A 24,138-nucleotide genomic window follows, 5' to 3' on the forward strand; every position below is an offset into this window, starting at 1 on the left:
TTTGCAGACTTGTCCCTTTACACGTGATTCAGCTAAAAAAATCAAACGGTTGTCTCTTTTGCCGTGGCACGTGACGGAAGGGGGGAGCCACACGGCGTGCTCACTGCAGCACACAGATAATATAAATAGATAAAATCAAGTTAGCAAGTTTTAAAGGATGAAATTCTTTGTTTTGTTTTGATGTTGTTTTCTTGAACTTCTCATAAAGTGTTGTTCCTTTTTTTTCCATGTACAAAAATAAAATACATCAAATCAAATCAAATAATAGAGGATTTCAGCTGCACAATCTAACACATCAGAGAGTTTTTGATTTGTGAACAAAGTAAAACAGCTATTCTGGTGCGTGATCAACATTATTTGGAATCAAAACTGCATAAAACTGTACCTTTTTAATTTAAGTAGACAACTCGTTATTACTAATTGTTGAGCTGCTCAGCAAGTCCTTATGGTTTACTTTTAGTAATTTATGCTTTCTGTGTGTTGCTGCAAACTGCAATTTCCCCATTGTGGGACAAATAAAGGTTTTCTTATCTTATCTTATCTTACATACTGTAGCTGTCACACAAACACACACCTCTGATCTTTATCTCACCTTTAACCAAAACACTGCTTCACTCAGATTTGTGTGTTTTCTCTCAAACTGATGAAAGCTGACATAATCTGAATGAAATCTGAATGAATCTAAACAACAGAAATCCCAGATTAACCTGCATATCGTTCTTCTAATTCTCTCTTGCTGGTTACACCAATTTAAGCTTCATGAGTCAATGATTAAAATGCATTCTTTGTTTCAATCTCCTAATATCTGCTTGCATGTTTTTTTTTTCTGCCTGCGTCTGAACATTCATTATATATTTTTCTCCCATTGCTGTTTTTACCCTGCTTTTCTGTCCATCCGTCTAATTCTCTTTTGTGTATCACAGGTACACAGCGAGCGAACGCTCGAGCTCCTGCTCCCTATAAGCGAGACTTTGAGGCTAAACTGAGGAACTTCTATCGAAAGTTGGAGACAAAGGGTTATGGACAGGGACCGGGGAAAGTCAAGTAGGTTTTAAAACAAGATTTATTTGAATTGTGTCTAAAACCAGCTTACATTATGTGTTAAATATATATATTTTCTAAAATGCACACAAACTGACCGGGCTTTTTGTGTATTTAGAAAATTTAAACTCAAATCTAAAATTTGGCAGCAGCAATACACTCACAAATGTTATAAGATATATATAAATAAGATGGATAATAAATAAAAAATTTTAAGTTTGGTGAAACTCTTATTCGGTTTGGCACTAGACTAAATTTTATTTCATTATTCCTTATGTAAAAACTGGCTTTTTTAACATTCTGAACCTTATGTGCTCTCAGTAAAATCATTGGTGGAAAAAATCTCACCATGTGTTCATTCAGTTCATTCATTGTTGAAAAAGGAGTCTTTTCTGATTGATACCTCACATATTTCCAATAAGAGACAGATCTGACTGCAGCTGGACAACCATCCATTAATCTGCATCTGCAAATGGTGTTAAATATACTATTCCCTATTGCTAATCAATGGTTCTACTTAAATAAACACATCAATGGTTTAAGTTATCACATGGCATGTTTTGATATTCAGCTTTAGCCGATGGGGTTTTTATTGCAATAAATACTAACGTGCAAATATTACTTTGCAACACTCAAAGTTCACAAATGTTTACTGGGTAGTTATCAAATATGTTTATTTATTAAGTGTGTGGCACTGATATCAAATAAGCTGGACCCTGAGGCTGAAACATTCCCCTGGGAATTATTAAACTTATATTATACCGGGAGGGAAAAGGTCATTGTGAGTTTTGCTGTTCTTAAAGCCACTCTATGTATCAATAAAACATCTGACCACATGGGGGCAGCATATCACAAGAAAGTTTAATGTGTCACCCCTGGCATAAGATACAACAAAATGCAACTTTAGAGGCACCAAATTATATTACAAGACATGTCGGACTGTCCTCACTCATAGTATTGTTGTGGTGGTTTGGTTCACATGTCAGATCTATATGCCCCCATGTGTTCATACATGGTATTGCTACATAAAGTGAGTCTAATTTTAAAATATCTACCCAAGTCCCACTGTAGCGCCATTCATTCAGTTTTACTGTGTGTGCTTGTGCATGTTCCCAGGCTCATCATACGCAGAGACCACCTGCTTGAGGATGCCTTCAACCAGATCATGTGCTACTCCCGCAAAGACTTGCAGAGAAGTAAACTCTACGTCAGCTTTGTGGGCGAGGACGGGTGAGAAGGACACAGTCATTCACACTAGCATTTGATTGTGTGTGGGTGAGCTTTTTTTAATCGTAACTGATTCGGGTCGAGAGTGTTGTGCAAATAAGTATTTGGGAGATCATTGTGTAGCAATGCAGTCACATAAACACAGAAAACCCTAAGCTAACATTAACTACCTTATTGTGTGTGTGTTGCAGGCTGGACTACAGTGGACCCTCCAGAGAGTTTTTCTTCTTGGTGTCTCGAGAACTTTTCAACCCGTATTATGGCCTGTTTGAGTACTCAGCCAATGACACGTATACTGTCCAGATAAGCCCCATGTCTGCCTTTGTCGACAACCACCACGAATGGTGAGCGTTCCGTCTATCAACATGTAGTTTACATCATGTCTGCTTGTGCTGGTTTTAATGTTGGTGCCGTTACAAAAGGGGAAGCAATTTACTGTGTGCTGTGTGGAAATTTGTGTCAGCAATGTTTGGTTCGCCAGTCGATTTCGTCCCAGAGACGGTAATTGGAAGGACGGACAAGTGTACAAATGAATGGATGGACAGCAGATTGATGAAAGGATTTGTAGACAGCTAGACAGGAGAATGCTCATCTCCTGGGCGTAGTGAAGAGAAATACAGATGTGGCACTAATATCTTCAGGGGTTTGTTCTTCATGTCAGACAAAACAAGAGACAGTTATCAGGTTGAAGAAAGTTGCTAATTTTACTCCTGTAGAGACAGTATTTCTGATGTCTGTGGAGTTTTGAAGACAGACAGTTGAGGATCATTACTGAAGCGAGAGCTGGCTGTTCGATCGCTTCTCAAGCTACGCAGCTCCTCGTTTTTTGCAGCTGGTTGAACTTTTTGTTGCACACTTCAGCAACGCTCCGACTCAATATCTCGCTCTCACTGCAAGTCACAAGGGTTCTAGTCTGTTCTCGCCATCTGGTGAACCCTCATTTGGAGACGTAAACCTCAAGCTGCTGTAAGCCTTTTACACACATCAAGGTGCCATGTAAGGAACGACTTTATAGTACATTGATCTGTAGTAGGAAAAGACTTAAAACATTTTTGATCTGGGTTTTTTTTGGTGTTGGTGCAGTACAGAAACACTTAAAACTGCTACTTAATACTACATTTTATTTTGTGCCCAGGTTTCGCTTCAGTGGGCGCATCTTGGGGCTTGCTCTTGTTCATCAGTATCTGCTGGATGCCTTCTTCACACGTCCGTTCTACAAAGGTCTCCTACGCATGTGAGTATGGGAACGCGTAGCCTTTTTATCATCAGTCTTTTTCTTGGTCATTAATACCGTTCAGTAAAGAATCAGTAAAAGCTTGGCACTCACCCTTATAACATGTCCTGGCGTTCCAAATAAATGTACATAAATAGTTCGGTACTCTCCTCACAGCTGAACAACAATTGTGCCTCCTAATTTTTGTCACGCACAACATGTAAAATATGGTGTGAACTGTGTGCTGCAAACCTTAGTAAACAGCTCTGCTTTTTGTGCTCTGCAGGAAGACTCCCATAAATAATATATAAAACCCCCTCTACGTACAGTAAGGCTTTTGCACGCTGACCTACTTTCACTCTTCCCCTCCTGCAGTCCGTGTGACCTGAGCGACCTGGAGTTCCTCGATGAGGAGTTCCACCAGAGCCTGCAGTGGATGAAGGACAATGACATTGAAGACATGCTGGATCTTACCTTCACCGTCAATGAGGAGGTCTTTGGGCAGGTGTGTTTGTGTTTCTGCTGTTTGGGACCATGTTTTGATAGAAACAAACCTGCATGCAGCAGAAACACCACTTGCAACATCTGCCTGTGATTCTCCAGATCACAGAGAGAGAGCTGAAGCCGGGCGGGGCTGGTATCCCCGTGTCAGAGAAGAACAAGAAGGAGTACATCGAGCGAATGGTCAAGTGGCGCATCGAGAGGGGAGTCGCCCAGCAGACGGAGAGCCTGGTCCGAGGTTTCTATGAGGTACGGTGCCGGAATATTTGGTGAAACTCTTATTCGGTTTGGCACTAGACTAAATTTTATTTCATTATTCCTGATGTAAAAACTGGCTTTTTTAACATTCTGAACCATATCTGCTCTCAGTAGAATCATTGGTGGAAAAAATCTCACCATGTGTTCATTCAGTTTCAGCCTAGAGTAGCGTTGGACCCAGCATAGCTCCAAGAGCCTGTACGTTTTCAGGCTCTTCCTGACAATAAACAGATTTGACTCCATTGTTTTTTGATTGGTCAAACTCCTGGAGGTTTGCTGATGGGCACAGCTAATGGGTTATGAATACAAGGTTCCTGGTTCGACTGCGTGGAGACATTCTCTCGGCATTGATGATGGACGTTTACTTCCTTTTCTGAGCATGTGGTCCAAGATGATAATTCATCATTATAACACTTTAGATGAGTAAGAAAACACAGAAACAGCATCATTCAGCCACTTTCAAGAGACATCTAACCAGGATCCACCTCTTTTCTCTGTACAAATCACCTTTAAATCACCTGGAGAGGCAAGTCTAGGCTGAATTCAGAATGTTGATGGCGCAGGTGGCTGATAAACTGTTAACCTGTAAACCCATTTGCACTGTTTTATGTCAGCAAAGTGTCTCACACCTTGGCCAGGTACACAGACAATTAATTGTTGATGATAACCCACAGGAGAGACAGATGGCATAGTGAAACACATGTGACTTCATTGACTCACAAATCAGTCAGTTGGAGCTGAAGAAGCCTTTCACTAGAGATGAAATGTGTTCAAGAATCAAGAAAAGAAGACTTGCTACCATCTGTTCAGTGATTTAGGATTGCCATGACCTGGATGACTGATAGTTTACACCGACTGTTGAGTAAAAACCTACATGGAAACCTTTAGAAGAAGGGATAGGAGCCATGGAAGCAAACACAACCAGCTCTGTACTACTAACTGCCATTGAGTTAGGTCAAGAAAAGCCAGTAAGTCAGAATTGCATCTTCTGTGAGAGGGATTTATAGACAATATATACCCAATTAGATAGAGATGATTTATTGAAATGTATTTATTTTTCTTGTCAACACAAACCTTAGTTCATATCAGGCATTTGCAGCAGGTACGTGACATTGAATCGAGCAACCAACTGATATTTGAGCTAAAAATGCCCATGATCAAGCCAACGGCGCTTCAATCAACTCTTCATAAGATGCCAGTGATGTCGTCTCTTTCAAACAGTCTAAAATGTTGACTAAAAAGGCGGCCCATTAAAAGCATGTGTTAATCCGCCCTCGTTATAGAAGCGTTGGGAGGCTGCTGCTCTGCTGTGATAAGAGGAAGATTTTATAACTGCACAGTCATCGTGCAAAATCCCCATCCAAGTTAAAGAACATGTTTGTGCAAAGATTTCCGCTATATTTAAACGTCCCATCAGCCTCCGATATAGAAAACGACAGACATATTTGAGCGTTTTGCAGTTCTTTTTTTAATGCAGGGGTGCACATAGGGCTTTTTACAGAGCAGGGAAGACGCAGCGGGAAGGGTTAGGACCCCAGTAAAGAGGATGTTTGTCCTAAAAGTCTAAAACTGGATTTGTTGCTCGCTGTGGATCCAAAAATAGTTTGGGAAGGCATCTCAATAGCTAAATGTGTCATTTAAATGTGTCAAAAGCAGAGGTGGACAGAGTACTCGACCCCAGTACTTGAGTAAGAGTACAAATACTACTGGTCAAAATTTACTCCGTTACAAGTACAAGTAGCTCAGTCAAAATATTACTCGAGTAAGAGTAGAAAAGTACTTGCTTTTAAAGGTACTTAAGTATCCAAAAGTAAATGCTTTTAAATTTACTTTAAGTAAAAGTAAGAGTAAGAGTAAGAGTAAATGTCTTATTTTCCACATCAGTAAATTACTATGTTTTTTCTAAATTAATTTAAGGATCTTTTAACTCTTGTTTCTGAGAATTAACTCTTTGAAACCAGCTGCACTGATGTGCTGCTTTTAGAACCACAATGTTATATAAAACCTGCAGAAACACCAAAAACAAATCAAATGAATGGGATCATAAGAGGACAGCAGATGATGCAGAGTTTATTAACAATCATGAACTGAAACCAAATGAACCTGCACCATCCAACTAAGTCTGGATCCCCCTCAAAGACCACTGCTTTACAAAAAAACTACATCTCTGCTTTCAATAACTCAATGTTGAAGTCACTTAACTTTACAGGAAGGACATGTACCAGTACAATATAGCAATATAGAGCATAACAAACTGTCTCCCAATGTCTGTCTGAGAGCGTGCACTGTGATAGGTTTTAGGGAAGAAGAAAAAAGAGCAGACCTGAAAGTAACGAGTACTTTTCAGCCTTCCAAGAAATGTACTCGAGTAAAAGTAAAAATACTTGTCTTGGAAATGTATTCAAGTAAGAGTAATAAGTATCAAAGAAATCTAATACTCAAGTAAAGTACAAATCCTCTGGATATGTACTTAAGTACAGTACTCAAGTAAATTTACTCCGTGTCACACCTAGGCTTAGGCGAAGGTAGTGTAACACCTCAGCACTAGACCAAAGACTCTCAACATGAGTAAGGGATGGCAGGCAGACACAACAGGGCAAAGTTCAGGGTGATTTATTTCTCAGGCACACAGGTGGCAATTTACTTGGGGCGGTCCCAACATGCCTGTGGTAAAGACAAAAATGAACATCATTATTCCCAAAAACAACTTAACAGTGTATAATGAATTAATCCAAAAACATACAAACAAGCTAATTAATTAAACAAAGAAAATGCAAAAATCCATGGTCAAATGAAAAATTAAACTTCACCTTTAAAACAGGCAAACAGCTCCTCACAGCAACAGCAGGGCAAAAGAGTGAACTGAAGGTTTCACACCCTTTTAAACCCAAGCCCTCTCCAAAAAGTTAACGTCACATTTAACAAGGGGCAAAACAGTTCCTCAAAGCAACAGCAGGGCAAAAGATTGTGAACTGAGGGTTTCACCCACTTTTAAACCCAAGACTCCTCCCTGATGCAGGTGGACTCAATCAGCAGCAATCAAGTGAGGTGGCCATGGACTCCCCATGGTCACATTTATCTTCCCCCTCTCCAGCAGCAGCCAGCTCTGGAAGACGGGACAAGTAATCAGCTAGTACGTTCGCCTTTCCGGCCTTGTGTCGAATGTTGAAGCTGTAGGGTTGTAGGGCCAGATACCACCTTGTGACTCTTGCGTTTTTGTCCCTCATAAAGTTGATCCAACTCAACGCCCTGTGGTCCGTCTCCAGATCAAAAGTCCTCCCTAAAAGATAATAGCGGAGGCTATCCAACGTCCACTTAATGGCCAGGCATTCCTTTGATAGCTGAATACCTGGTCTCTCTTGGGTGTAGCTTGCGGCTCAAGTATAAGACGGGCTGTTCCTCACCCTCCTTTCCTTGTGCCAATACGCTGCCAAGGCCAACACCAGAAGCATCAACTTGCACAAGAAAGCGTTGTGTGAAGTCAGGGCTTCGTAAAACAGGAGAGGAACAGAGAGATTTTTTTAGCTGGAGGAATGCTGCCTCACACTCTGTTGTCCACTTCACTGAATTGGAAGCTGCTTTTAAAGTCAGATTTACCAATGGAGTTGCGATGGTGGAAAAGTGGGGTATGAATCTTCTGTACCATCCGACAAGTCCTAAGAAAGATCTGACCTGTTTCTTAGTCCGAGGTCTTGGACTATCTCGGATGGCCTCAACCTTGTCGACTTGTGGCCGAATTTCTCCATTTCCAAGGTGATATCCAAGATAGCGGACTTCCCTCTTTGCCCAGACACATTTCTGTGTGTTAAGAGTGAGACCTGCAGAATGAATCCTGCTCATGACTTGTCTCAAGTGGGATAGATGGTCACCCCATGAGATGCTAAAGACAACCACATCGTCAAGATAGGCAGCACTAAACTGTTCGCATCCTTGCAGAACTCTATCCATTAGACGCTGGAAAGTTGCAGGTGCCCCATGAAGTCCAAAGGGCATTACTGTATACTGATAGAGGCCGGTGGGGGTGCGGAAAGCAGTGTATTCTCTGGATGCCTTTTCCAGTGGTACTTGCCAGTATCCTTTACAGAGGTCCATCGTGGTCACGTACACAGCTCTGCCTAGCCGCTCGAGTAGGTCATCAATCCGTGGCATAGGATAAGCATCAAATTTAGACACTGCATTCAACTTCCTCTGATCATTACAAGTTCTGAGTGTGGTGTCCTTTTTTGGAACAAGTACAATAGGACTGCACCATTCACTGTTTGATGGCTCAATCACGCCGAGATCCAGCATATTTTGAATTTCCTTATTAAGAGGGCCTAGCAGCCTCTCGGGCACCCTGTATGGTCGCTGACGGATGGGGTTGGGATCCTTCAAGCGGATGACATGTTCAGTTAAATGAGTTTTCCCTGGTTTCCCACTAAACAACACTGGGTACTCTTGAAACAAACGTGAGAGTTCAAGGGCCTGCCTCTCAGGCAAGTGACTGAGGTCAGCCTGCTGAATGGTGGTCAGCATGGAGAGATCTGTGTTCTCCATCTCATCATCTGAACTTACTTCCTGTGCCAGCATCACATCCCCTCCCAAGCTGCCTGTGTCTGTGGTGAGAGATTTTCCTGACTTAGCTTCTTCCAACATGCTTCTCTCCTTCCACTCTTTAAGAAGGTTGACATGGTACACTTGGGAGGCCTTTCCTTTATCTGGATGAGAGACTTCATAAGTCACCGGACCAGTTTGGCGAATGATGGGATATGGCCCTTGCCACTGGGCTAGGAGTTTGTTGCTTGTTGTAGGGAGCAGCAGTAGCACTTTTTGACCTGGTTGTAACACTCTGTTCTGGGCATTCTGATCATACCAGGTCTTTTGCTTTAGTTGGCATTTTGCTAAATTGTCTCTTGCCTCAGCCCTGTACCGCTCCAAACGGTCTCGCATCTGTAGCACATATGAAAGGACACTTTGTGAGGAGGCCTTTTTGGACTCCCATGACCTTTTTAAAAGGTCCAACGGTCCTTGAACAGAGAAACCATACAGGAGTTCAAATGGAGAAAACCCCGTTGAGGCCTGTGGTACCTCTCTGTAAGCAAAAAGAACAAAAGGGAGCCACTTGTCCCAATCTCTACCTGTGTCATCCACAAACTTTCGGAGCATTGCCTTCAGTGTTTGGTTAAAGCGCTCAACCAACCCGTCGGTCTGTGGATGATATGGGGTTGTACGGATACCAGTGATACCAAGCTGTTTATGTAGCTGCTTCATGAGCTGTGAGTTGAAATTGGTACCCTGATCAGTTAAGATCTCATCCGGGATACCCACTCGAGAAAACAGCTGGACAAGGGCTTTGATTATTTGAGGTGTCTTGATACTTCTGAGCGGAAAAGCCTCTGGGAAGCGGGTGGCATAATCACAAATGACAAGGATATATTCATGCCCAGCACTACTTTTCTCAAGTGGCCCAACAATGTCCATGGCAACCCGCTGAAAGGGAGTGTGGATGACCGGCAGAGGCTGAAGAGGGACGTTCTTGGGTCGCCTGGAGGAAGTCTTTTGACACTCAGGACAGGTTTGACAATGCTTAATGACATCTTTAAGCATTAAGGGCCAGAAGAATCTAGTTTTGATTCGGGCAAATGTTTTATCTTGGCCTAAATGACCTGCCCATGGGATGGAGTGGGAAAGATGCAACACAAGTGGCCGGCAACTGACAGGTACCACCAAGCGATTCTCTGGTTCACCCACCACATACAGCACTTCATTCTCCAGTACATATCTTTCACTATGGTCAGGGTGACATGTAGCTTTCGCATCAGCCACCCTGGCAAACAAAGGAGAGAGAGAAGGGTCAGCTCTTTGAAGCTCCCCAATATTCACTGGTACTTGCCATTCTTTAGCGGTTTCCAAGATAGGGACATCCTCACAGAGTGGAGCTCCTCTGACCTTCTCCTGGCGACGTTGGCTTTTACTCTTGCGAGGCCCCTTGTGACCACCTTGGCAAAGAGTGGGGTCAAAGTCAGGAAGGGGTTCCAACCCTTGCTTGGCAGCTTGAGAGCGAGTGCGTACTGTATAAGACCCATGACTAGAGAAAACTGAAGGATATGTTGCAACCCGCTGCTGGCGAATCTTACGAATGAGATCATACAAGATGGGTAAATCTCTTCCCAAGATCATATCATGAGGTAGATTGTCAAGAACTCCCATTTGGAGTATGTAAGCCTGACCATCAACAGTGACAGTCATATCAGCCACTGGATATGGTTTGTCATCACCATGGACACACTGAATAGTTGTGACATTACTATAGTCAAGACTGCCAAGAGGCACAAAGTCACGTTTGATAAGCGATGTAAAACTCCCTGTGTCGAGCAAAGCCATGACATGATCACCATTGGCAGTTGCATCTGTAAAGACTGGTTCAGAGTCCACACCCAGCTCTGGTGTAGTTGACATGTCTGCAACATGGGCTGGGGAATGAGGTATATGGCAGAGACTAGACAGCTTGGGCCCTTTCAGGGGACAGACTGAGGCCCGATGACCTGGCTGCTGACAGTGAAAACAAATAAGGTCATTAGAGGGATAACCTCGCTCAGAATGTCCTTTTTCCTGTCTGGACAGACCCTGGCCACTCTGCCTGTGATCAGTTCCTCTGAATGGTGGATGATCAGTTCCATCGTTTGTCCACTGGACCGATTCTCGAGGATTCAGTTTCCGGGGTGGTCTCGTACCCTTGCGGGCATTCAAGTACTGGCCAGCCAATTTAGCTGCTGTCAGCCCATCCTTTGGCTCATGCTCTTTAATCCAGGTCGTCATCTCTACCGGAAGCATGCGAAGCAGCTGTTCAAGAACGATCACCTCAGCGATTTCTTCTTTGGATCGTTGCTCCGGTGCTATCCACCTCCTATAAAGACCTTTTAACCTGTCATACGTCTCCCTTGGAGATTCACCAGAGGGTACATGTGTGGACCTGAACTGGAGTCTATATGTTTCAGGGGAAATGTCAAATTTAGCTAGAAGTGCATTTTTAAGGTCAGGGTAACTGTTTGAATCCTGCTCATCCATTGCTGAATAGGCATCAAGAGCCTTTCCAGTGAGCAGTGGTACCAATCTGCATGCCCACTCAGAAGGAGGCCAGCCCCAAGTACGAGCCATGCGCTCAAAGCGGACTAAGAAGTTTTCAATGTCCTCCCCCTGTACAAAAGGGAGCATCTTTGGGCCTCCACGGTAGAATAGGTCGGCATGAGCCACAGGTTCATAAGAATCAATGGGTTGAATAGTGGGAATAGAACTTGGGGTGGGACGGTTACGTCGAGGAGCTGGTGTAGGCAGCTGCATACGTGGACTTCCCCCAGCGACGGAGCTGTGGCCAGAGACGGCAATGTTGGGAGGCGGCAACATCACAGCAGTCTTCAGCTCTCTGAGCTCATTAACAAGAACGTCCTCTCTATGCCTCTGGCTGAGCAGGAAATCCTTGAGAAGGGAGGCCAGCTCTGTCCCTTCCTCGGGTTTGGCCTGGACCTGCATCATTGAGGGGCCTGCTTCAGTAGACCTCCCAGCCTTGGCCTCATCTGGCTGTAGATGGCGCAATTTTGCCATAGCCTTCTTAGCCTTAGGTTTGGCTGCATTTTCCTCAATATCAGTGAGGTCCTCCTCCCCTGAGCCTTCAGAGCCCACAGTGGCCCAACCAGCTTCATCTGGCCCCTCTGTAATTGCCACCCCTGATACCTGAGAACGTAAACCATCCCTTCTCCTATTTGCCCCTCCTTTGGATCCTCTGCGGCCTGCCATCCCACCACTGCCACCAAATGTCACACCTAGGCTTAGGCGAAGGTAGTGTAACACCTCAGCACTAGACCAAAGACTCTCAACATGAGTAAGGGATGGCAGGCAGACACAACAGGGCAAAGTTCAGGGTGATTTATTTCTCAGGCACACAGGTGGCAATTTACTTGGGGCGGTCCCAACATGCCTGTGGTAAAGACAAAAATGAACATCATTATTCCCAAAAACAACTTAACAGTGTATAATGAATTAATCCAAAAACATACAAACAAGCTAATTAATTAAACAAAGAAAATGCAAAAATCCATGGTCAAATGAAAAATTAAACTTCACCTTTAAAACAGGCAAACAGCTCCTCACAGCAACAGCAGGGCAAAAGAGTGAACTGAAGGTTTCACACCCTTTTAAACCCAAGCCCTCTCCAAAAAGTTAACGTCACATTTAACAAGGGGCAAAACAGTTCCTCAAAGCAACAGCAGGGCAAAAGATTGTGAACTGAGGGTTTCACCCACTTTTAAACCCAAGACTCCTCCCTGATGCAGGTGGACTCAATCAGCAGCAATCAAGTGAGGTGGCCATGGACTCCCCATGGTCACACTCCGTTACTGTCCACCACTGGTCAAAAGAGACTGCCCCTGTCACTCTCCCCTTTTTATACCACAGAATCATGATTATTTTTCAAAGTTAGCCCCCGCTGTGATGCACAGCTGTGTTTCTCCACTGTGTCGCCTTGAAGGCCCGAAGACCCCCACACAGTCTGTTGTATATGAAGTGGAGGATAAATAAACAGGGTGCACCACATGTTTATCCATCTCATTCGTTGGCATGTACATGTGTGGGTTCGTCCGTTAGGTGGTGGACGTGCGACTGGTGTCCGTGTTTGACGCCAGGGAGCTGGAGCTGGTTATTGCAGGGACTGCAGAGATCGACCTGGCAGACTGGAGGAACAACACGGAGTACAGAGGAGGTATGTAAGGCTGGAGAGTACAGAGGAGGTATGTAAGGCTGCAGGGCAGCAGAGAGGGACCAGAGTGGAGATGCAGAGTTAAGTGGTGCGAATAGATGAGTGAAATGAAGATGCAGTTCTGTTCTGTTTGTTTTCCTGTTGCACACATCAGATACCGTGCTTTAGTCTCAACCTTTACTCAGTGCTTTCTGAGGAGTGAGAAGAATTACAAATGCATTTTTACAGCGTCTCTCAATCAGCCTAAGTGTTCAGTCACACCTTGTTCAAACTCTTTAAGCAATAAAAAAAAACAAAGCCTAGACAGTACAGCTCATTCCCAATTGTACATTTCTTTTTACTGTGTATAGATGAAATACACACACAGATCTATACGTATAGATCTTATTCACTTCAGAGAGTCAGAGAAAATAATGATGAATGGGGTGAGCTGATGGAAGGGTGGTTAGAATGCAAATCAGATGGGTAAAAATGCTGTGAGCAGTGGAGTCCATCAGTCATCTCGGCTTGCTGCCAGCAGAACCTCGGTGTGTTTCTGATCAAAGAGAATTTCTGAAAACGATCTCAAATGAATATTCTCACAAGGCTGTATCAGTTTAGTCAAATGTTTTGTTTTATTCTTCCGAAAAAGGTTAAACATGTATTGCACTAGAAATAAATGATTATTATTTCATTACTGTTTAACCCCTTACTGCCCAAACATATTTACAATTATTAACCCTTGCAAGGTGCTGTGGGATAGGCAAGCCCTCTGAGGAACTGAGGGTCTTCACTCTGGCTTGGGTCATTAGAGCCGTGCAAGGGTTAAAAAAAAAAAAAAAAAAAGTTTTGTCTTCTTGCTTCTGGCATTCAGACCTGAAGCGGTTTGATGCAAATTCGGGAAGGTTGTCTACAAGAGGTTAAAGGTGGAGTAGGTATGCAGCACGGCATCCTCTTTCAACGTCCATCAAAAACTGCACCTCTGCAATCACATGAACATTACCAGCCTTACCAGAAATAAAGAGGCGAGGATGTTGAGAAGTTAACCTGGAGCTAACAAATGTCCCCCGATTCACGATCGGATGACGCAGACATCATTCAAACCGAATTTTAATTGTACAAAGCATGATGAACATGATCCACATACAGCACACCAAACACATGGGGGAAAGAAATGCAGCTTTAAGTCTGGAAAGTCCATCATGAACTACAGATCCAACACCAAGGCTGAGTGAGCACACTGCAGAAGATGAGAATGTGCCACTAGTGATCAGTGGCATAACATCATGGTGATAGGCCCTGGTGCAAATATTTTTTTTGTGCCCCCACCCCTGCCCTAAACACAAGCGCACACCACATGCATGCACACACATGCATGCACACACATGCATGCACACACATGCATGCACACACATGCATGCACACACATGCACAGCCACTATATAGAACTGCCATGTAGGCTAACGTTGTGACTGGCCACACCCAAGTCTCCTCTTGGCCCCCCGGCAGCCGGATCACTTCCATTTCATTTATGGAGGTAGCTGGCAAGCTATCCTCTGGCAGGATGCTGGCTTTTTCCAGTAAAAAAATCACATTTAATTTTGTCACTTTTGCTTTAACATCATCCTGGTTCTTTTGTTCCTTTCTCTTTTTTGCGCCGCTTTTTTATTTGGGCTTGTAAACATGATGCTACGCTATTTCTGTCATCCATTTTCTTTTGTTTACTTTATTTTCTTGCTAAAAACACACATTATCGCATCATCATGCACATAACATGACTGACAGGTAGCTTATTTAGGTGGTTGGACTATTCCATTCACAAAAACCTTTTTTTTCCTTCTCCCTCCTTCATGGGCCCCTGATGGCGTCTGGGCCCCGTTTGCAGCTGCACCGGTTGCACCGCCGATATTAAGACCTGTGCTAGTGATGCTACAAACACTAGGACTGAAAGCTAGGACTCCTCAGATTACAACAGTGTGAGCAATGTCACTCTGCAACAAAAACTCACTGAGCCAGCAGTCAAAGAACAGCAAACCAATAAAAAAAAAACGTAACTTTTTATGTCCCATCTCTTAATTCGATCTTACCTTTGATGTTTCACCATCATATATCACATTCCAGTGCAAAACTCTACTTGAATTTGATTGCACTGTAAACACGGTCAACAGCAACAACTTTCTGCTCTCTTTGAATTATTACCAGTATGGGTAGCTAACTATTTAGTTGATATCCCTTGAAAAAAATACATGTGACAAAAAGGCTGCTGACAAAATACTGCAGGTTACAATTGTTGTCTATGTAAGTATACAACAGGTAGGCAAACTAGGCATGAAAAAGCTAAAGGAAAGAAATCATGGCATCACTTTTTAGTCCCTTCTGTTCTCTTTGTCCCCATCGAGGAAAGCACCACGCTGATATTACCTCTACTTTTACTTCTTGCAGTATCCAGTCCTTTTGCAGTTGTAGTATCAAATAGAGACTCTGTTTTTTGACCAAGTCGTGTTTTTTTGGTGCGTCTCAGCTCACGGAGCTCATTCCACTAACAACTGCTTTACCTGTACCTGCACCTACCACAACATCACACACTGAAACACGTCTGGTTGACCAGCAGAAAGGGCGACAAATCCTTTTCTTTGACCCAGGTGTTTTTTGTTTTTTTTTTCTATTGCCCAAGCCTCCAAAGATGACAATCATTTCTCATATTAATGTCAGAACATTTATCTAATTATTTATGATCCAAATGGAAAAACAATTTAAACCAAAAGAACGAAAAAGGCTTCTTGAAATAATTACCTACTCCACCCTTTAATACATATTGTATGCAGTCAGAAATATTTATAGAAGATCACATTAAAAGGTTTTTTAAGGGCCTGGCTAATATATTTGAAAGCTGCCAGCATATAGGAGACAAGGGAGCTCGATCTGACACTCAGCTGTAAGTCAGTGCCAGGCTCTTTTAATGGAGGAATCGACGGAGATGGTCAAAACTGCTCCCTCCGTTAAATATTGAACAGCAGAGACGGCTCAAAAATCGCAGCAGAGACTGGTGCGGGAGGAGGAGGAGGTGAGAAAAGAGGAACAGGGGATGGAGGCCTTATTAGTTATTCATCTGACTCATGCTCCATCATCATCATCTCTCTCTTTCCTCCCCCTTAGGTTACCATGACAACCACATAGTGATTCGCTGGTTCTGGGCAGCTGTGGAGAGATTCAACAATGAGCAGAGGCTGCGGCTGCTGCAGGTAGGACACATGCTGCCACCGTGCGGAGGCTGCTGAGCTGTGCTCGTTTCCTTACGTAAGAGTCACCCAGCTGTCAGCTTGTTGATAAGACATGAAGGTGTTACTTCTATCTAAATATGAAATGCAACGTTCAGATTTTGGGGAAAATGTGAAAAATCACCACTTTTGTGAGACTTGTTGGAATAAGCAAATGTGAAAGTTTACATTTATTTAACTTGACTTACTCTTTTGTGACTTGTGATTTTACCTTTGTCTAGTTTGTGACGGGGACTTCCAGCATTCCCTACGAGGGGTTCGCTTCCCTACGAGGCAGCAATGGGCCCCGCAGATTCTGTGTGGAGAAGTGGGGAAAAATTACCTCTTTACCGAGGTAAGACAGCCGTCTGATGGGACGTTATGTAACCGCCAAGGCTGCACAGGCGTTATTTATGAGGCATGAAAACTGGAGAGTCAGCCCTTTTTTTTCTTCTCTGAAGCAAGGGCTTCTTTCAAGTATGAATTTCATTTCAGCGAGTCGTGACAGTTTATCTTCAGGTATTCAGATTACACTTCTTTCTCAGTATTTGGGTTTTATTTTTATTTTGTATTTTTAAGGGAAAACCCCTTCAGATCACAATACAGATGTGCTAGCTTAGAAAATCTAGAGCCAATCAAATCAGTCTATGCTTGTAGACAGAGTCTCTGGTCGAGTGTAACACAACTATGACAGAGCGGCAGCATAATCTGAATGCCAACAGTTAAAGATTCAGAATTTTTCTTCATTGTTCTACAGCCATTCCTTTGCAAGGTGGATGTATTTGCTGTTTTGTTGACAGGTTACGGAAGAAGTTTAATTTACTCTTCTGCACAGCTCACACTCCCGCTGACTTGTTTCCGTCACTCTGAATACGTCACCTTGTTCGTTGCTCTGATTGGTCGTCACGCTAACCAACTGCATGCAATAGCAGCTTAAAAAGCCACCGTTGGTGCCGCCCCTTGGATGGGGAGGCCCTATGGATCATTTTCAGACCCTTTATCTTTCTAGATGTGAATCTGATCTATCAGGCTAGGATCTAGCAACAAGTACCGGTACACTTGATTTTGGCGCAAAAAGCAGCCATGTTTCAAACTCTTTTAGTTCTCCATATCTGTGTGTATGGGAAGACCTGGTCCTGGCCGAGCTGCTGACCCCTTGGCAGAGGTGGACAGAGTACTCGACCCCAGTACTTGAGTAAGAGTACAAATACTACTGGTCAAAATTTACTCTGTTACAAGTAAAAGTAGCTCAGTCAAAATATTACTCGAGTAAGAGTAGAAAAGTACTTGCTTTTAAAGGTACTTAAGTATCCAAAAGTAAATGCTTTTAAATTTACTTTAAGTAAAAGTAAGAGTAAGAGTAAATTTCTTATTTTCCACATCAGTAAATTACTATATTTTTTCTAAATTAATTTAAGGATCTTTTAATTCTTGTTTCTGAGAATTAACTCTTTGAAACCAGCTGCACTGATGTGCTGCTTTTAGAACCACAATGTTATATAAAACCTGCAGAAACACCAAAAACAAATCAAATGAATGGGATCATAAGAGGACAGCAGATGATGCAGAGTTTATTAACAATCATGAACTGAAACCAAATGAACCTGCACCATCCAACTAAGTCTGGATCCCCCTCAAAGACCACTGCTTTACAAAAAACTACATCTCTGCTTTCAATAACGCAATGTTGAAGTCACTTAACTTTACAGGAAGGACATGTACCAGCACAATATAGCAATATAGAGCGTAACAAACTGTCTCCCAATGTCTGTCTCTGTGCCTGTCTCCCAATATCCGTCTAAAAATAGGATTTTAGGGAAGAAGAAAAAAGAGCAGACCTGAAAGTAACGAGTACTTTTCAGCCTTCCTAGAAATTTACTCGAGTAAAAGTAAAAATATTTGTCTTGGAAATGTATTCAAGTAAGAGTAATAAGTACCAAAGAAATCTAATACTCAAGTAAAGTACAAATCCTCTGGATATGTACTTAAGTACAGTACTCAAGTAAATTTACTCCGTTACTGTCCACCACTGCCCCTTGGACTCGCAGCAAAGTCCAATTGCCTCACAATGTATTTATTCTTTCTTTTCATAAATTTGAAAGAGCATAAAGTCAGAATATTTGACACCACATACAGTATGTATTTTCCACGGGTGGTCCTAATACACCATTGACATCTTCTCAAAACTCTTCACAAGATAAAAGAAAAACTGCTTTCTTTGAATCTTTTTTAAATTCACACAAACATAAATATTCCGTTCATATAACTATTCTCAGACTCAGGTAAGTCGATTTCAACTGAGAAACTGGTACATCCTTGTTTTTTCAGTGGTTCGAGCTTCTACTACGATACTGTGCTAAATTGAATTCACTGAACCCAATAAGGCTCACATTCATCCAGACAGTATATATATATTCTCTCCCAGTTGATGTCTGTATAAGAGCAACCAAAACGAGATTGAGAAAGACCTGCAAGTGGCCAGAAGCACAGTAGTCTACATCATTCTAACATGAAGGGTGTTTGGATCCACTGACAGACTTGGTTTAATAAAGTTCATTTTGTCCATGGCTTTACAATTTTACCAAGTACAAATTAAACTGAGTCTGAAGACTTGTATAAATGTGCTTTTGATTTGATTAAAAAAAAAAAAAAGCATGTGCTAATTGTTTTGCTGCATGTCTCAACAGGGCTCACACTTGCTTTAATCGTCTGGACCTCCCCCCCTATCCCTCCTTCTCCATGCTCTACGAGAAGCTGGTAACTGCTGTCGAAGAAACGAGCACATTCGGCTTGGAGTAACTTCGACTCAGCTGCCATCCACGCTTTACCCCGGAGAGAGAACCATCTGGAAACCAATGTTCCTCACTTACGCAGGACATGGAAGATAAAACTAACACCCTCAAAAGGCAACTAACCCCCTGTGGATAACTCGGCTGTTTATTTGCGACTGGCTATACATCATTCAGCGCCGCAGGCTTCGTTCCAATTCTCTGCCTTCCTCTCTCATTTCGACGCTGATCACGAGAGACTTTCAGAAGGAAAGACGGAGAATTGAAGGAATGTTTAAAAAGCTGTACAGAAGACTTTTAACAGTAACTTCACTGAGCCACATGCGTACCCTGTGTGCTTAGTTAAAGGCCTTGGTTGCTGGATTAGTTGCACCTCCCCTCCTCTTCTCCTCCTCTGTCTTTAACCTGAACCTCAAAGACAGCTGCTCAAGAACCACCCGGATCCCTTACCCTCTCTTGACCTAAAAACTGTGTCTGTCCTGCACTGGGCCTACAGCATTATGAACTATAATATTCTTTCACACACTCATCAATCACCTTTTGCACAAGATGTAACATTTTCTTTGTATTCATACTACAAACCACTGTTTCCCTGAAGATTTTATATAATTCTGGAAAGATTTTAGACTCTGAAGTGAAAGTGACACCCCCCCCACCCCCACCCCACCCCCCTTGCCTGTTCGGTGGAAGAGGATGCACAGTGTTTGTGCACACATACAAGAATCAGTTGGACAAAGACTGAAAAAATACTGGATTTAAGTTATATAATTCAACAAATCAGTGAATTATAGTGACAACGATGGCAGGCTCTGCTCAGGACTGTTACCTGCGATGTTGCAGAGCTTTTGAACTCAGAAGATGTAGACACACCTGAGAAATGCAGTCCTGGTTCTGCATAGATGCAACAGCCAGTACCGCAGAAAAAAACAAACAATCAAAAAAAATCTGAAAATAGTACAGTGTTAGCCAGGTACTTTTGGGTGGACATAAGAGTCTGCTATAGTAGTACACTTGAGTCAGATAGAAATGCAGCATTCTTGTTTTTCACACAGTTATGATGAGCAATACATACACTTCCTCACACGGACCGATGATGCCGGCTCTGAAGCGTGAGACACAAGCTGCTTCTCAGTGATGCTTCTCGTCCAATGAAAGGGATATACAGTATGTGCCGAATCGGTGACTGGATGTGTGAGCCTTGAGCAACTTTGCCCTCCCACACCCAAAAGAACATGTTACACAAGCCTAAGAAGAAAGAGGTACAGCAAATCAAATGAGCCCCAGCTGCTGCTGTAGGAGGCGAGAAGAAGCTGGTGAGCCGTAAAACAGGAAAGTGGCGTCATCTGGGTACCCGGTCAGGGTTCGTCGGTTGGATTTAAAACAAAATAATAATTTTAGGGGATCTCGAACCATGAAGGGGAATTTGAGGAGATCCAAATGTGTTGCATATGAAGTATACCGGTAGTTAAACTGAGGCGGTTGAAAAATACAGAGATCACCACTAGGGGGAAACAACGCGCTCTCTCCTGACTGTGGGAACCAAGTGACGCTGATGTTGTTGGATATTGTATTTTAGAACTTGTAACATCTATTCCACTTCTGTTTCAAACGCATGTGATAAAACATTTCCACTTCTACTCATGTGCACAGCCCAAACTCTGAAGTCCCCTCTCACCTTCACACACTTTTCTACATGCTGGCACACACAAACTTAACCATTTTCTACAAGGTGCATGCAAGATTACACCTACTGTACAGAAACTTGTTGGAGTCAGACCACCGGGACTGGATGAGTGGTCGATAGCTCTCACGTGTTACGTGATACGCGGAAGCAGACCTTGGTAACGCAGCCCTCCCTCCCCCTCATCCTCTCCCACTCCAATACTGCATGCAGCACCAGGCAGGTGAGCTCTGTGAGCTGAGCCTGGCAGAAACTCCTAGGTGGCGTTGTGTTATAGCTCGATATTGCATGCTAAAATAGTGCAACACACTGTCCTTACTAGCTTTTTTTGCATGAGGAGATTGCTAATCCATTCAGACAACAGGGTGAAGGAGCCGGTTAAGTTGTGCCACTCGGGATTGTGGCAGTCACTCGAAGCATACTGCCTCATGCTTACCTGACACCGTCATACTTTGCTCTTGAGAACAAGGTGGAAGTGCTTTAAGAATGGACATCGCGCGATTTCAGTTTTCTCTGAGTGTAACGGTGGGTAGTTTGGCAGCATGTTTCTAAAATGTTACTTTCACATTGCGTGTCTGCTTATCTTAGTAATAGGCTGATGGTTATGGTTCATTGCTCATGATCAAGCAGTGGACCAATAGGGCTGTTTGATGTTAGAGAAATGTGAGAGCACATGTAGAGGCATACCATATGTGCAGTCTTGATTGTCTCTTTGTATATAAATGTATGTGTATGTCTGTCCTTGTTGTGTGTATAAATATATATTTTGCACTGAATGTACCAAAGGTTTGGGGCTTGCAAAGTCAACCATAAGGTGTGCTCTCTGTTCAGTCCAACAAACACATCCCACGTTTGGCTTCTGCCAAATCCTTACAGAACATCACTTCACGTTTGCTTGAAAGGCAGATTTTGTGGCATGGGCAGCAACGCTTTAGGATACACACCCCTTAGCCAGTCTGTCATTCGCGGCAACCGAGCTGCTCTGGTCCAGATGAATGGTAAGACTTTGCTTCACATCCAGATGAACACAGCTGCACCTCTCGTCTCTCCTAGAACATTTGTGACAGGACCCGCCTCCACTTCTGAGAACTCCACTCTATGCAAAGCTCCTGTATGTGTCTCCATTTCACTTCAATGATTGTAATAAAAGAGAACAAGTGGAAGATTTTGATAAATGACATGTGCTCTTATTTATCTACTAAGAGTTTTCTTTACCCAGATGAACATCTTTATGGCACACCTCTGCGTAAAACCATTGAAGAGCCAAGGTTTTAATTCCATCTAATTAAATGATTCACTTACAGACATTAAAAACTTTTAAAAAGAGAGTTTCAGCCAGAAGTTTACAGCTTTTCTTGATGTCTGACAGCTAAATTGAGAAATCCTTTGCTGTTTGAGGTAATTTTAGGATTAGTTATTTCGTTTTATTGTGTTTTTTTTATTATTGTTAGCCTATTTTTAAAATGTCAGAATAATGAGAGAGAATGTATCTTTCTTCAAGATAGAATATTTTTTTTGTTTTTTGATACCCCTCCACAGGATTTGCAATATATCTCACTATATTTTTGGTTCATTCATATTGACATAAGTGATTACAGGCCGGAGCCAGTCTAGCACTTTCACTTTGTCATCCTTAAGCTACCTGGAATCATTCTCTGTAAGAACCATCCGTGCTCACGCATGAATGTTTAGGCTGATGTCTAGATGTTGCTTCAGTATAAACGCAGTATCTTCTGTCATCTTGATACCATCTATTTTGTGCAGCAAAGCAGCCACACTACACAGTGTTGCCACCCCCATGCTTTCACTGTTGTTTTCTGACATCTGCATGTTTCTCCTTTTTCTTCCAAATATAATGATGATCATTATGACCACACATTTCAATTTTAGTCTCATCAGAACTCAGGACATATCTCCAAAAAATAACATATCCCATGTAGCTGCAAACTAATCTGGCATTTTTAAAGCTGGTTTGGGAGCAGTAAACGCTCTCAACAACTGGACCTTTAGCTCATGTTGGTACAGAACGCAGTGTGGATTTACAATGGATAATGCACTTTCAATCAGTATCAAGGTCTTTTGTTGTTCTGTGGTCCATTTGCTCATTTTGAGCCAAAGAGTGTTCATCTCTGGGATACAGAAGCCATCTCATTCCTGAGTGGAATCATAACTGTGTATCAAATGATATTAAGTGGTATCAATATATTTATGATTGTTTATTATTGTTTGAACAGATGAACATCAAACCTACAGGTATTTGGAAATCTAACCTCTTACCCAGATTTTGAAGGTCCACAATCATGTTGTTAATGTCTTAGCTGATTTCTTTTGATTTATTTAATGATGTCATGCAGTGACACCCTTGTGTTTGAAGGTGAACTTTAAAATACAGTTACAGGTGTGCCTCCAATTAATGACTCAAATGTCAGTTATCCCAACAAAAGCTTAAAATGGGAAGATATTGTCACCTTGTCCAATCTTTTTAAAACCACACCCAATTTAATGATCTCTTCTATTCTGACATAAAAAACAATAAAAGCAATGAGAATCCAAATTGGCTGAAAACACGAAACGTTTATTTAACCCATTAAGCTCCACTCTATTTTCAATGCCCATCTGCAGCTCTGCAGTAGTCGAGTCTCAAGGCTTAGGTGCTGAGATTCAGGTGCAGCCAAGATGCTTTAAAAATAATTCACATATATGCAGAACTTCATACACAAGCCCTTCCCTGTTAGATAAACTGGAAGGTAAGAACAATAAAAGGCATACTGAGCTCTAATTATGCTATACAAAGTCAAAAATGTAAACGACAAGTCCAAATGAGATCATGTGAGAATAATGAAGCTATCAAAATTCAATTTCCTATAACAAAAGTTATTTCAAATGGTGTGAAATACTAAATCCAAAGAATGATGCTTGCAAAACATTGGGGTTCATGATGCAGGAGAAAATATGTTCTTATTTGTTTTAGGCCATTACTATTCGATCATTTATTATCCTGTTAATGTATGTATATGTCTTTGTCTTTCTTGAACTTTTAGTTAATTTTCAGCAGTTTTTCCTCGGCAGAATTGAAATGAAATGATTTCAAGTATATTTAGAATCAGAATCATGTTTATTTGGCCAAGTCAGGTAAAAAAAAGACAGGGAATTTGACTTGGTTATTTTCGCTCACTGTACAGTAATTAGACAAATGACAGCTCTTATTAACATATATACAGTTTTAAGAAAAGTGAAAGGTGCAGCAGTATGAGGTAGTCATGGTTATTGAAAGGTGCATTGTTACAGCATATGATTGTGGTAATTATTATTATTATTTAAAAAAAAAAATGTATTATTATTATTATTACTATTATTATTATTATTATTGCACAGTGATTGATTACTCTGAGACTGAATGTTTAGAGTTCATCAGAGCAACAGCTTGGGGGAAGAAATTAGTTCGAGACACATCTGAATCT

At 42.2% G+C, this 24,138-nt stretch overlaps 1 protein-coding gene across 1 annotated transcript in view; it reads left to right on the forward strand.

The window, feature by feature from the left end:
• Positions 1 to 21,867, forward strand: part of hecw2a (HECT, C2 and WW domain containing E3 ubiquitin protein ligase 2a) — a 66,211-nt gene extending 44,344 nt beyond the window's left edge. Inside the window, exons 21-30 of the mRNA XM_061723814.1 lie at positions 924 to 1,044; positions 2,158 to 2,271; positions 2,460 to 2,612; positions 3,404 to 3,502; positions 3,857 to 3,986; positions 4,085 to 4,231; positions 12,860 to 12,974; positions 16,107 to 16,192; positions 16,450 to 16,562; positions 18,895 to 21,867. Coding sequence (XP_061579798.1) covers positions 924 to 1,044; positions 2,158 to 2,271; positions 2,460 to 2,612; positions 3,404 to 3,502; positions 3,857 to 3,986; positions 4,085 to 4,231; positions 12,860 to 12,974; positions 16,107 to 16,192; positions 16,450 to 16,562; positions 18,895 to 19,006 — 1,190 coding nt within the window. The 3' untranslated portion in view covers positions 19,007 to 21,867. The remainder of the gene's footprint in view (positions 1 to 923; positions 1,045 to 2,157; positions 2,272 to 2,459; positions 2,613 to 3,403; positions 3,503 to 3,856; positions 3,987 to 4,084; positions 4,232 to 12,859; positions 12,975 to 16,106; positions 16,193 to 16,449; positions 16,563 to 18,894) is intronic.
• Positions 21,868 to 24,138: the final 2,271 nt, after the last annotated feature.

The sequence above is a fragment of the Cololabis saira genome, chromosome 6 (genome assembly GCF_033807715.1).
Source record: "Cololabis saira isolate AMF1-May2022 chromosome 6, fColSai1.1, whole genome shotgun sequence".
NCBI lineage: Eukaryota > Metazoa > Chordata > Actinopteri > Beloniformes > Belonidae > Cololabis > Cololabis saira.